Source organism: Abramis brama (genome assembly GCF_963993115.1).
Source record: "Abramis brama genome assembly, chromosome: 2".
Taxonomy (NCBI): Eukaryota; Metazoa; Chordata; class Actinopteri; order Cypriniformes; family Leuciscidae; genus Abramis; species Abramis brama.
In genome coordinates this window covers 13,940,663-13,954,973 of record NC_139964.1, presented here as the reverse complement: position 1 = coordinate 13,954,973, position 14,311 = coordinate 13,940,663, and the positions used below count along the sequence as shown (strand labels likewise).

Sequence of the window (14,311 nt, the reverse complement as noted above, 5' to 3'; positions counted from 1 at the left end):
CAAGTAGTTCTTCATTTTTAAAGACAGTTACAAAATAAGATCAAACTGTGTGTGTTTACATCCATGTTCAGTATTTACACCTATTTGAGGGAGGAACATGCCATTGCCTTCCCATAGAATCAGGAAACAATATGATGGATGGATGGATGGATGGATGGATGGATGGATGGATGGATGGATGGATGAATATGTGGATGGATGGACAGATGGATAGATGGATGGATGGATGGATGGGGCATTAACATGTAATTTCATTCCCTTATATAAAAGAATCAGGCACCACTATGATGGATGGATGGAGTAACATTGAGGATGGCCAGACTTTACCTCCACTGTCCTGAAGAGGGAGCAGTTTTTCAGATCATACTTCTGACACTGTGTTTGTGTTTATCCATGTGCATTAGGGACGTGTAACTCTATAAACACACACACACACACACACACATATCTATCTAGTATGTAGTGTGAGAACAGGTAGTGGGAGTCGATGTTGAAGTGGACAGTCATGAGAACCGTCTCCTCCATCAGTTTCTCAGGTATGATATCTGTCATAACACTAAATCAGTAAGAATTGCACTTTTTACTCTTCAGTGTCATTGATAAACACCACAATTCAGCCTAATAACTCTGAATCTGCCTCTGTCAGCAGTGCTTGTTCTGTCAGCGCTGTGGCTGATGAATAACTCACTGGCTCTTACCGTCACTGGATCTGTGGGAAGCAACATCTCAGTCTCCTGCAGATACCCTGAAACATACGAGAATAACAGCAAGTTCTTCTGTCAGATGAGCGGCTGGTTTTCTCCGAGAGATCCTCAGTGTGTTCACACGACCCATCGAGACACGAGGTCTGAACGAGAGAGACTGGCTCTTCTGGACGACACCAGCGCTCATGTTCTCACGGCTCTCGTCTCTAGACTGGCTCCAGAAGACTCGGGGAAGTACTGGTGTGGTGTAGATATCGATCTCCTGCCTGACTTTACCTCTGAGATCTGGATAACAGTCAGCAAAGGTGAGATTCACAACAGCTGAAGACTATCCGTCCTAATGAATATCCTTAATATATACGAGCAGTTGATGTGATGAGTAGGGTTTTCTGTGAGAACGGTGTTGCGTAAGTGGACCCTAAGTTAATAACTAATGATCTTTGCAACGGAAGTGAATCAATCAAAACTAACTTTAGCTGGACAATAACTTTATTCTAGAGCTGCTGTAAAGACAAACAATCTCTGTTACTGTAATCTCCTATTATCACTGTAAATCTGCTTTGAAACAATATATATTGTTAAAAGTGCTATATAAATGAAGGCGACTTGACTTGACTATATGAAGGCGACTTGACTTAAACATCTTCATTTGTCTTAGCATCAAACTTTTAACTGTTGTGGAAAAAATACATTCAAGCTCCATGTACAACTATTTTAAAAAGCTCTTTTTCACTGTACCTGTGGTTTTTAAGAGCTCATGTAAATTGAGCCATGAGGACATGGAATATACAGATTCGTCACACAGACTGTGACACCTAATATCTTGATGCCAAAAAAACAAACGTCCATGTATTGTATATTTGTCATTAACCCGATCGATTATTAATGCTATCTCGATCTGTTCGGCATCATTTGCACTGAGAAACACGACTGTTCAACAGTTACAGGGATTGTTGAGGTGCCACTGAGACTCAGACTGGTTTCAGATGGGATGTGATACAGCGTCGTCTTCCTCTTACACGTCTCATATTGAGTCACTGTGAGAACTGAATTCACTCAAATGTGTGGTGAATGAATGCCAGCTGAGGTTTCGATACAGATGATGAACTATTAGATGATGAACTATAGTCCTTTCGCTTTTGTTTTCTGTGCAGGGGATCCACAAGAACAAACCACAGACCTGTTCCCGGAAGAACCTGGCGGTGAGGTTACAAAACACACACACTCACACACATGTGGTTTTGCTTTTTTCAGTCAACTCATTGTGGGTTTGCATCAACAGAGTCTTACTCCAGGTTCATGATGATGGTGGCTTTGATGTGTGTTTGCGCTCTGCTTTTCGTGTTTCTGTTTGGTCTGTTTCAAGTCCTGAAACACAGCAGTCGCAGTAACTCAGGTGAGACTACAGCACTAACAGAACATGGGCCCTATCTTGCACCCAGCGCAATTGACTTTGTACACTGACGCATGTATCATTCCTATTTTGCACCCGCGCAAAGCGCGCTTTTCCCTCCACAGAAGCACGTCGCTAAACTAGGGAATGAACTTGCGCTCCCTGGGCGGTTCAGCGCAAAAAAGGAGGCGTGTTCCGGCGCAAACGTTCCTTCATGCTATTTTGCAGGTTTAGAAAACAATTGCGCCACTAACCAGGAAAAAATAGTTTAAAGTCAGTGGCGCGTTGCGCATGTTATTCATATGCTATTTTAAGGGCGCATGCTTGGCCATAATCAATGTAGCGTGTGCACAACGCGCATACACTTTGATTCTCTCATCTACACAGAAGCAGCAGTTTTCATTTTTGCAAATCATACATTATTATGATAGATAGATAGATAGATAGATAGATAGATAGATAGATAGATAGAAAGATAGATAGATAGATAGACAATTTATTATAAAAGCATACATCTAGCTTACACATTTACCCAAATTATCATACTCCTTTTTAACCGAAGTTAATTTGGGTGGGTTTCTCCATCCCCAACGTCCCTGACGAGAGCGTTGCTCTCCTTGGCTGTGAACCGCTCCTGGCGCGCGTCTGGCAAATCCGCCGTTATAATAGGAATCCGCTTTAGAACAAAGCGCGTCTGCTCTTAAAGGGAATGTGAGATGACGCTCTGATTGGTTTATTTCACGTTACGCCCAAACCACACCTATGAATAATGAAGCTACTTCAGACCAACCCATTTTAGATTTGCGCCTGGCGCAAGAGTCATTTATCCCGCTGGGAAAATAGCAACAGCGCCAAGATCCGCCCACAAAGTTACTTGCGCTTTGAGCTTTGACACTTGCGTTTCAGATCGTTAAAATAGGGCCCCATGTCTTTTTCTTCAAAACATCTTCTGTTCAAGTTCAGAGAGAGTTCAATAAATCGATAATTAAGTCGTTATGTTTTTATTAGGTTCTGCTCCTCACCGAAGGACAATATCAAACCCAGTTCAGGTGACGACATCAAATCTCATTCATAATAAATAATGTTGTTTTAACATCAGTGTTCTTTTATAATCATTGAGACACTATTATTATACACATCATGGCCATATTCCAGGATGACAATATCAAGATTCATCTCTGGATGGAAATAACTGTTGTGCTGTTTTTGGTCAGGATCTTGTATTGTCAATGCAAGAGTCCAGCACTCTGTAAAGTCTCCTCCAGCACATCCTAAAGACTTTCAGTGAATTTAAACTCTGGACTCAGAGGAGCCGATTCATGTGTGGAAATGATTCTTCATGCTCCTCCAAACCATTCCTTCACAATTTGAGCCTGATGAATCTTGACATTGTCATTCTGGAATATGGCCATGATGTGTCTTCCTTCATGATTGTTTAAGTAATGAAAACCACACACTCCATCAGTTAGGGTTAGAAGAACTGTGGCCAAACATATAAAATGCTAGAAACAAAATAATCATAATGATCCAATTATAGACTCTTAAGAAGACAGTGTATATTATTAGCCATTATCTGCTTATGATTTATAAGTTATATTTATTTATTTTATATAGGATGACTACCAGAGAATAAGGCTTCCTGACTCATCCAAAGCTCAACGTGATAAAGAGGAATTTTACAGACCCATAAACCTGGATTACACAAACACAGAAGCGGTCGACACACACTCCTACACAGATTTTGTTTCAGTACAAACACAAGATCAGATCTACACAGAACTGAACGCCAGTAGACGGAGTCACGTGTATCAGAGTTTAACAGCGGATTCTGGTCAAGAAGAGGCGATCTATCACACTATTGATCACTGAATCCTCATCAACAGCCTCATCAAAACCCTAGATTCCTCTGACAGCTACGATAATCCAACCTCTGTCAGCATCACAAGTTTTTGTGTTGTTTTCACTAAATAAAATAAAAAATATTAAGTTTACTGAATTAATTGATACAGCCTTTTGTTAAAGTCCCCCTGTGGTGAAAATCAAGTTTTTAATGTTGTTTATATGTCTATTTTTGTGTTTTTAATATGCTTTAAGACAAACCATGTTTGTCAACAGCATTGCTGAGTATTTTCTCCTTAAAACTGCAGTGAACCAAAGACATCGCTGGTGTTTCTGACGTCACAAACTACCTTGTAACCAATCAGATCAACGTGTGATCGTCAACCAGTGGATCTCTGAGCTGAGTGAGTGAGTGGAGGCGGGGCTCATTTGCATATTCATAGAACTGTGCATACTAAATGAGGCAATGGTGTCGAGTTACATTCAAGCTATTTTAAGGCATGAAGAAATGTTTTCAAGGAAAAAACCTTTAAATATGTAATTTTGTGATCAAAGATGAGTTTGAAAAAATATATAAAATGAAAATGAGTTTGATAAAATCACAGGGATAAATTATTGACTACATGGGACTTTAATATAGAGCAGAAAAATATTAGAATGCAAAAACTTACCTTGAGATGGTATGTTAGTTATTGAATATAATACAGAATTCATTCACATTTGTCTCAGGTATAGTTTTGAGAAGCAATAACTGCTTAATAAAGTATTATAAGGTACTATTATGTTCTGTTGTGTTTTTCATCTTCACTTTGCACTGGTATTTTTGTCTTGCCATCCAAGAAACATACAATGTTTTTCTGAAAACAAGTTTGATTAGACTATGCAATAAACATTCTACTTATTCTACTGGAAAACAAGACATATACTGATGAAGAAAATGTTTTGCAGTGTCAGTCTGCACAGTTATAGAGTGCTTATAATGTGTTTATAATGTGCTTAATCAAACCGATAAAAAAACAGCCAGATAATCAAGACTTACAATGTACTTACTACAATATTACGTTATGGAAATTACAACTTTGCTGAAGATTTTTACAACTTCTTTTGTATTTTTTTGGAGCATACTTGTGTGTAAAATGTACTTTCATAATTGATCATTTTGTTTAAATGTTTGTTCCTGTGCAAGCAATTATACAGAAAAGAGAAGGCTGCATATTGGTGAAAAGTTAGGGAAGTTGATTAGATTGAGAAATCTCACTTGAGCTGCCTTTGTACAGCTAAAGTCTTGTGTTTTGGACCCAAATAGAAACAAGGAAGTGTGAGAGAGACAGACAGAAAGACAGATGCGGTTTTATACGTTGCACACCAACAAAAGCAGTTAAAACCATTCAGCATGTGGACAGCAAGAGTCTTTGGTTTCTGCATATGTACAGGTGAGTTTTAACGATCGCTTTACAATAAAACAGCAGTATCTTAATCTCAAAATAAATTCAAAACTATCTACATCAGTATTGGGGAAACTGAAACTCTAGTTTGGTAATCTATAGTTCAATAAACGCTTAAAAAAGTGTATCTGCTACATGACAAACTACTTAATCTAATAATAAAATACTCTTTTTAATATAATTGATTGTACATAAATAAGGATCTTAAGGGTTACAGCATCTAAACAGATCACTACCACTAGTAAAACACTGCAATAAAATGTATTTAACTATTATATTATTAACGCTTAAATCCTATTAGATAATATAAAAAAACATGAATGTGTATATTACATTAAAAATGTAAAATGCCAGACCGACTGAAATGAATCAGTCACATTCATTTTGGTTGAACAGCTCTTGCTTTGAATGGTCTAATTGGAATAAATTCACTTAAATGAATCAAACGGCTTCATATGACAGAAGCTTAATTCAACATCAAGCTTGAAATCAAGTTATTTTCATAGTTTGCTTTGCTGTAAAACTGTACGAAGTTGTAAAACAAAAACAGTTAATGTAGTGACGCTCTTGCTCGGAAAGCTCAATACTCTTCACGTCACTGCTAGGAGTTGCTAATTGCTAGTCAAATGGTCAAACTTGGCAATTCTCGTTTCACTTGATGAACTATAGGGAAAATGCTTATGGGCTGCTGCTTATTTCTGTCTGTGTATTACAGAAATCACGATCTAGTATTTAATTTTGTTTCCAGTCTGTCTGCTGGACATTAGTCGTGCTGTCACTGAGATTGGATATGAGGGAGAAGACTTTACGTTTCGTGTCGGATACCCATCGGACTACGAGGAAAACAGCAAGTACTTCGGCAGATCAGATGGATTCTTCTTTGAGAAACTGGTTCAGACCACTGAATCCAACAGGTGGACCAGACAGGGACGATTCGCTCTTCTTGACAACACATCTGCGCACCTTCTTACCGCCATCATCTTCGGACTGATCTCAGAGGATTCTGACGTGTACACCTTCGGCGTGGATGTTAAACTGATGCCTGATCCCGATACTGAAATACAACTCACTGTCAGAAGAAGAGGTGAGAGTCCTTTAACATCTATAAGTTCTATTTTTCATGCACATCCCAGCTAACAAAAATATGTTCTAAGAACGTTTTGCTGAACGTTAAATCTGAACGTTCACTTAAGAATGTTTATGGTAAAAAAAAAAATGGTAATGGAAATAGGTCTTGGTGATGTGAACGCAAATGGAACATTACATTTGGCAAACATTATAGGAATGTTACTTTTGAATGTTCTCTGAACATTCTAAAACAAGTGAACATTCTAAAACAAGTGAGCATTCTGAAACAAGTGAGCATTCTAAAGTAAGTGAGCATTCTGAAACAAGTGAGCATTCTAAAACAAGTGAGCATTCTAAAACAAGTGAGCATTCTGAAACAAGTGAGCATTCTAAAACAAGTGAGCATTCTAAAACAAGTGAGCATTCTAAAACAAGTGAGCATTCTGAAACAAGTGAGCATTCTGAAACAAGTGAGCATTCTAAAACAAGTGAGCATTCTAAAACAAGTGAGCATTCTGAAACAAGTGAGCATTCTGAAACAAGTGAGCATTCTAAAGCAAGTGAGCATTCTGAAACAAGTGAGCATTCTAAAACAAGTGAGCATTCTAAAACAAGTGAGCATTCTGAAACAAGTGAGCATTCTAAAACAAGTGAGCATTCTAAAACAAGTGAGCATTCTGAAACAAGTGAGCATTCTGAAACAAGTGAGCATTCTAAAACAAGTGAGCATTCTGAAACAAGTGAGCATTCTGAAACAAGTGAGCATTCTAAAACAAGTGAGCATTCTGAAACAAGTGAGCATTCTGAAACAAGTGAGCATTCTAAAACAAGTGAGCATTCTGAAACAAGTGAGCATTCTGAAACAAGTGAGCATTCTAAAACAAGTGAGCATTCTAAAACAAGTGAGCATTCTGAAACAAGTGAGCATTCTGAAACAAGTGAGCATTCTGAAACAAGTGAGCATTCTAAAACAAGTGAGCATTATGAAACAAGTGAGCATTCTGAAACAAGTGAGCATTCTGAAACAAGTGAGCATTCTAAAACAAGTGAGCATTCTGAAACAAGTGAGCATTATGAAACAAGTGAGCATTCTAAAACAAGTGAGCATTCTGAAACAAGTGAGCATTCTGAAACAAGTGAGCATTCTGAAACAAGTGAGCATTCTAAAACAAGTGAGCATTCTAAAACAAGTGAGCATTATGAAACAAGTGAGCATTCTAAAACAAGTGAGCATTCTGAAACAAGTGAGCATTCTGAAACAAGTGAGCATTCTGAAACAAGTGAGCATTCTAAAACAAGTGAGCATTCTGAAACAAGTGAGCATTCTGAAACAAGTGAGCATTCTGAAACAAGTGAGCATTCTAAAACAAGTGAGCATTCTGAAACAAGTGAGCATTATGAAACAAGTGAGCATTCTAAAACAAGTGAGCATTCTGAAACAAGTGAGCATTCTGAAACAAGTGAGCATTCTGAAACAAGTGAGCATTCTAAAACAAGTGAGCATTCTAAAACAAGTGAGCATTCTGAAACAAGTGAGCATTCTAAAACAAGTGAGCATTCTGAAACAAGTGAGCATTCTGAAACAAGTGAGCATTCTGAAACAAGTGAGCATTCTAAAACAAGTGAGCATTCTGAAACAAGTGAGCATTCTAAAACAAGTGAGCATTCTGAAACAAGTGAGCATTCTGAAACAAGTGAGCATTCTGAAACAAGTGAGCATTCTGAAACAAGTGAGCATTCTGAAACAAGTGAGCATTCTGAAACAAGTGAGCATTCTAAAACAAGTGAGCATTCTGAAACAAGTGAGCATTATGAAACAAGTGAGCATTCTGAAACAAGTGAGCATTCTGAAACAAGTGAGCATTCTAAAACAAGTGAGCATTCTGAAACAAGTGAGCATTCTAAAACAAGTGAGCATTCTGAAACAAGTGAGCATTCTAAAACAAGTGAGCATTCTAAAACAAATGAGCATTCTGAAACAAGTGAGCATTCTAAAACAAGTGAGCATTCTGAAACAAGTGAGCATTCTGAAACAAGTGAGCATTCTGAAACAAGTGAGCATTCTAAAACAAGTGAGCATTCTGAAACAAGTGAGCATTCTAAAACAAGTGAGCATTCTAAAACAAGTGAGCATTCTGAAACAAGTGAGCATTCTGAAACAAGTGAGCATTCTAAAACAAGTGAGCATTCTGAAACAAGTGAGCATTCTAAAACAAGTGAGCATTCTAAAACAAGTGAGCATTCTGAAACAACTGAACATTCTAAAACAAGTGAGCATTCTGAAACAAGTAACATTTTTAAATGTTAGACCACGTTCAATAAGAAAATGTGTTTGTGCATTAAGGACATTATTAAGAACCATATAATTGTGAGCGGACCTGTTACTGGAAGAACGTTTAACTTTGAGAGAACCTTGCCAGAAAGTTCTGTAAAGTTCTGGGAACATTCCCTGTTAGCTGGGATGACTGAATGCTATAGAAGCGAATCTTTCATGTTCACGTTCCTTCTCTGCACAGGTGAACCACAGAGACCCACAACATCATTACCAAGAGGTACGAGAGTAAACCAGGAAAAGAATGTTTATTGTTTATTCACACATAAAAAAATCCATTCGTACAATATAATGAACTTCCTTCAAATGTTGTGTTTTAGTGGTTGTCAGCAGCACAACCAGTCCTGCAAACATCACAGCACAGAACTGGGCCGAGACAGGAGAACAGGGTGATCTCTCTCTCTCTCTTTCTCTCCATGATTCATATTATTCTGTCTGTCCTTGGCACAGTTCACTCTTTCATTCATTCCTTTTGTTTCTTTCATTCATTCTGGATCCTGTCTCTCGTTTGTCCACTGTCATTTGTTCTATTTTCTGTGGTTGGTTCTTTTTATTGGTTATTGTGTCTGTTGGTTTTTCTGTATGTAGTTTGTCGTTCATTCAATCATTCTGATTTTTATTCTGTCAATCGTTCACTCATTCCACTATTTGTTCATGTTCAATCTTTCTTTTATTCAATTATTTGTTAATTCCTTCATTCATTCAATGGTGCATAATGTATATTATTTAATTTGTTTATTCTGACATCTATCTATCTATCTATCTATCTATCTATCTATCTATCTATCTATCTATCTATCTATCTTCAAACCTTATCTATCTATCTATCTATCTATCTATCTATCTATCTATCTATCTATCTATCTATCTATCACATGTTCTGATCTGTATTGTTTGTTCTATTGTTTATTCTTATCATTCTGTCTAATCCTTATCTTTTTATTACACAAACAACTTCTCACAAACACACAGCTTGTGTCTTGGTGTTCATTGACAGATCTAATATTGTCACCAGTCCTGAAGAGATCTGTGAGGGTTTCTCTCGATCTCTCTTCCTCTCTCTGTGTCTTTCTTTCACACAAATGAATGGTGTTTTTTATCAGCTGTGTCAGATCGTTTCCTCTTTCTACAGAATCTTCCCTCAGGTTTGTGACCGTGTTGAGTGTGGTGTGTGTCGGCACACTTCTAGTTGTGTGTCCATTCGCTCTGTTTAAGGTTTTTAAATGGGCCGCCACCTGCAAGCTGTCAGGTGAGTCGGCTAGAGGAGACTTCCTCTTTTCTACACCATCTTCACTCACTCATGCTTCACAGTCCCCCTGTAGTCAATCATTTTATCCCTTAAAACTCATCTTTGATCACCAAAATGACATATTTAAATGTTTTTTCCTTGAATTTTTTCTTCATGCCTTAAAATAGCTTGAATGTAACTCGACACCCTTGCCTCATTTAGTATGCACAGTTATATGAATATGCAAATGAGCCCCGCCTCCACTCACTCACTCAGCTCAGAGATCCACTGGTTGACGATCACACGTTGATCTGATTGGTTACAAGGTAGTTTGTGACGTCAGAAACACCAGCGATTTCAAAGCGTGTTTTTGAGACTGTCTTTGGTTCACTGCAGTTTTAGGGAGAAAATACTCAGCAATTTACACATGGTTTGTCTTAAAGCATACTAAAAACACCACATAGACACATAAACAACATTAAAAGCTGGATTTTCACCACAAGGGGACTTTAACATTTATCATGACAATTAATACATGTCTTTTTTTTGTTGTCAGTTTCCGTGTCTTATCACACCAGGATGACATCAGATCACATTGTTGTAAGTCAGTAATCTATCATATCACATTCACGAGTATTACTGTGTTAATACTGATGCTGATAAAGGTAATTGATTTCCCTGCTGATATGAAGCGTCCTCTTTACAGGATGAGTATCTGAAAATGAGCCCAGTCGTACTTTCAAACTCATCCGGGTCTCAAAGGGTGAAAGGTTCTTTTGTCGAAGATTTTCACAGACTTACAAACACACAACAGTCCCACAGCAAAGGCGCCAACTACATCGATTCTGCTCCAGCAGAGAGTCTGGATCAGATCTACACAGAAATGAAGCCTGGTTTTGCTCAAGAGCCAATTTATTACAGTATTGATCAAATTACTGACTGACAACAGAAGCCTCATTAACAGCTTCTCCTTTTTTACCACAATAATATTCATATTTTCTTATATGTTGGGGTCAAGAAGTCTCTTATTCTCACAAAGGCTGTGTTTATTTGATGGAAAAATACAATAAAAACCGTAATATTGTAAAAATATTATTACATATTAAAACATCTGTTTTCTATGTGAATCTGTTGTAAAATGTAATTTATTCCTGTGATCAAAGCTGAATTTTCAGCATCATTACTTCAGAAATCATTCTAATATGATGATGCTCAAGACACATTTATGATTATTATCAGTGTTTAAAACGGGTTGTACTGCCTCAGATTTTCGAGGAAACTGGAATACATTTTATTTTTCAGGATTCTTTGATGAATATAAAGTTCAAAAGAACAGTATTTATTTGAAACAATTTTTTTTGTCACTTTTGATCAGTTTAATGTGTGAAAGTTCAGAATTTTTTACCCCAAACTTTTTAATGGTAGTGTGTATATAAAGAAAAATCACTGAATTGTACTCTTGAATAAATAATCTTTAAAGTCTAATAGTGTAAGGCTGTAAGTTATTATTTTGTCTCATGAACTGTCACACATTAAATGTACTGTAAATCTAATGTTCACTGTTTCTAGCGAGGGGAAGTTGCTAATCGCCATAGAAACAGTCTGAGTTTGTGCGAGTAAAGATCTCGACACGTCACTATTGCATAACTGCATATGTCTCAAGAGGATGGAGAGACAGAAAGAGAGAAGTAAATACTTTATCGTACCACGAAAACTGTTGGCCTACTGTATACTTTGCCCAGGTTTTAGCTTTTATAAAAGTGTGAAGTGAGTGTCTTTTCAGCATTTGGCGATTTTTAGTTGTCCTGTCCTGCATATTTACATGTGCTAATCTTTAGGATACAAGTAACTAAAGATTCTGTGATAACAAGTGCTTGTGTTTCATAATTGAGGCGATTTAATATGAACGTATGAATGATAGTCTGACTGACTCGCTCGAGTTATGGATTCTGTTGATGATGTCACATCCTGTCTGACTCTGATTTCCTACGGTGTCTTTGAATCCTGGAACTGATCCAGTGGGAGGGAACGTCACGTTTCGGTGTTCTCACCTTCTCGCCAGCAGGAACATCAAATATTTCTGCAGAGGCTCTTGTGTGGATGAGTTTGTTCTCTTTTGATTTAATAGAGAAGAGAACTCGACTTGCAGAGACAGATACACTATATATGACGAAGGATCGGACTTCAGTGTGACCATCGGCTTTCAGATTCTGGCACTTGCATCTGCGCGGTGGACAGACTTCTTAAAGACACAAATATGTGACTCTACGTGTATTTGAGGGTGTTATTTACTGAATATATTTTACAAGTTACTTAATAATAGTTTTATAAGCTGTTGGGTTTATTCAAGTTGTACTTTTCTTACAAGTTGCCATGTTTACTGTTTGTGTCATGGCATTTTGGTGTATAGCGGAAACGAGACCCTTGTGTATTTCTTAGGCGACACAGGGGTCACGGTTCGGTACGTACCTCGGTTTTGGGGTCAAGGGTCGAAACGAGTTCGGTGCATTTACATGTCTGGCCCAAACAGTTTTTTTAAACGTATAGGTTTGATTAGCATGTTGTGTGTAGCCTACGCTGTAATTTTTTCTTTGCGCGTGAGAGTTCATTAACATGGCGGATGGTCAATATTACGCATTTTCAAGAAGTCACGGAAAGATGAGCGAGTAGGAGAAAAGTGCCATCTACATCTAAGTCTACTTCAGCTTTCCACGAGGAGACGGCGAGTGAAGCTTCCCATTTCCAGGACACGCATATTTCCTCACTGGACTGTAGTGAGACTTCCACCACACAAATCGGCACAATGCATAATGATTTTGTCTCATTATAACAGTGGAAACAACTTAAAATAGTCCGTCATTGATGATCATACAGATTAGATTAAGATTAAATGTTACTGAAGTATTTCTCAAACGTTTGCTTGTGTAAATAGTACTTTGAATTCTCGTCCAGTTTACAGACATATATTTTTAAAATGAATCTTTAAATCGAACCGCCAAATGAGGACTTTATGGAATATGACTCATTGTTATTGCAAAAGTCATTTACTTTTCATGCTATGTAAGGCTCGACTAGAAGTTGGTTCAGACTTGTTGAGAGTTTTACCTCTTAAATGTGTGGACATATCAGCAATATATCAGCAAAACCCATCAACAGAAAAGATGATCAGCAACACCAGTTTCCTTTTATATCGGCATATTTATGAATTCATGTTTATTTCAGCACATCAACCATTTTTTTTCAATAATATTTCTATTATCCATAGCAGTGGTTCCCAAACCTGTCCTGCCGGCACCCCAACACTGCACGTTTTCTTTGTCTCCCTAATCAAACACACCTGATTCAACTCATCAGCTCATTATCACATGGGTTAATGAGCTGATGAGTTGAATCAGGTGTGTTTGATTAGGGAGACAAAGAAAATGTGCAGTGTTGGGGTGCCGGCAGGACAGGTTTGGGAACCACTGATCCATAGTCTCTAAATTAACGCCTGTTCATCTACACATCAACATGACTCTCTGAATGGGATCATGCCTATGTTCCCACAGCCCTATGTTCCCACAAATGGCCTACCCCTGACCCTACCCCTAAACCTACCCGTAACTGGGGTTTAGACAAATCGTAAAAAAAAATAAATAAATCTTAGAAATGTGGGAACATAGGGCCGTGGGAACATAGGGCTGACCCCCTCTGGATTATACCACACACTGAACGTCATTTCACAATCAAACAGTCTGAACTATTCCTCTGTGGAGTTTATTCATCTGTTCATCAAACACTTTATTCATCTGTTCAAACTCGACACCATCAAACATCACATATCCAAACAAAGTCATATATTCCAGAGTTAGGACTGTGAATGTGGTCGATCTGACAAGCGTGCTTTTAATTTATATTTTAAATGGCTTTCTATCGTTGTAAATGCTATACTGTATACAGACTCCATGTATTGATTATACAGGTGTTTTCCTGAACATTGCTGCACACCTTCATGAATGTTTTTATACTGTACAAGTACTTTCACAAATCCTTCACATTATGAGTCAGTACATATGGCAGTTTTCCTCAGTTAAGGGCATTCAGAATATATACTTGTTTTCTAGTAAAAGTTCAGAGACTATAAGCGAGCCAAACATAGTCTAACTTTTGCATAAGTGATCAAAAAAAGTGCCTTTTTCTATATGGAGAGTTGTAAATAGACTAAAGTCTACAATGCACCTGAAAAGGAAATATTAAATTCCTCTATTATTTATGATTGATCATACCCTGGAATTACTGTAATTATCTCTTTTTAAGTTAGGG

The 14,311-nt window shown here is 37.6% G+C and overlaps 3 protein-coding genes across 4 annotated transcripts in view; 2 read left to right on the top strand and 1 right to left on the bottom strand.

Annotated features, from left to right (window-relative positions):
* Window positions 1–14,311, bottom strand: part of LOC311077688 (B-cell receptor CD22-like) — a 271,893-nt gene that overhangs the window by 76,829 nt on the left and 180,753 nt on the right. The gene's annotated exons all lie outside the window — the stretch shown is intronic.
* Window positions 492–4,083, top strand: LOC311071476 (uncharacterized protein). Of its 2 annotated transcripts, none has more exons than XM_084095876.1 (6): window positions 492–536; window positions 650–1,009; window positions 1,859–1,906; window positions 1,987–2,100; window positions 3,106–3,146; window positions 3,712–4,083. In XM_084095876.1, exons 1-6 carry the CDS (start codon window positions 506–508, stop codon window positions 3,964–3,966), a joined length of 849 nt encoding a protein of 282 aa, XP_083952002.1. In that variant the 5' UTR covers window positions 492–505; the 3' UTR covers window positions 3,967–4,083. The 2 variants fall into 2 exon arrangements, with proteins under 2 accessions (XP_083952002.1, XP_083952001.1); XM_084095875.1 differs by having other exon boundaries at window positions 504–536; window positions 647–1,009.
* Window positions 5,249–11,491, top strand: LOC311074821 (uncharacterized protein). Its single transcript, XM_084101721.1, has 7 exons — window positions 5,249–5,369; window positions 6,130–6,465; window positions 8,966–9,001; window positions 9,102–9,170; window positions 9,914–10,030; window positions 10,566–10,609; window positions 10,716–11,491. Exons 1-7 carry the CDS (start codon window positions 5,330–5,332, stop codon window positions 10,950–10,952), a joined length of 879 nt encoding a protein of 292 aa, XP_083957847.1. The 5' UTR covers window positions 5,249–5,329; the 3' UTR covers window positions 10,953–11,491.

What these genes read in the sequence shown, in the direction of transcription:
- LOC311071476 (XM_084095875.1), top strand. Translation starts at nt 506, where the DNA reads ATGAGAACCGTCTCCTCCATCAGTTTCTCAG. An exon ending in CTGGATAACAGTCAGCAAAG is followed by an intron (nt 1,010 to 1,858) that starts GTGAGATTCACA and finishes TTTTCTGTGCAG; the next exon opens with GGGATCCACAAGAACAAACC. An exon ending in GTTCCCGGAAGAACCTGGCG is followed by an intron (nt 1,907 to 1,986) that starts GTGAGGTTACAA and finishes TTGCATCAACAG; the next exon opens with AGTCTTACTCCAGGTTCATG.
- LOC311074821 (XM_084101721.1), top strand. Translation starts at nt 5,330, where the DNA reads ATGTGGACAGCAAGAGTCTTTGGTTTCTGCATATGTACAG. An exon ending in ACTCACTGTCAGAAGAAGAG is followed by an intron (nt 6,466 to 8,965) that starts GTGAGAGTCCTT and finishes TTCTCTGCACAG; the next exon opens with GTGAACCACAGAGACCCACA. An exon ending in GGCCGAGACAGGAGAACAGG is followed by an intron (nt 9,171 to 9,913) that starts GTGATCTCTCTC and finishes CTCTTTCTACAG; the next exon opens with AATCTTCCCTCAGGTTTGTG.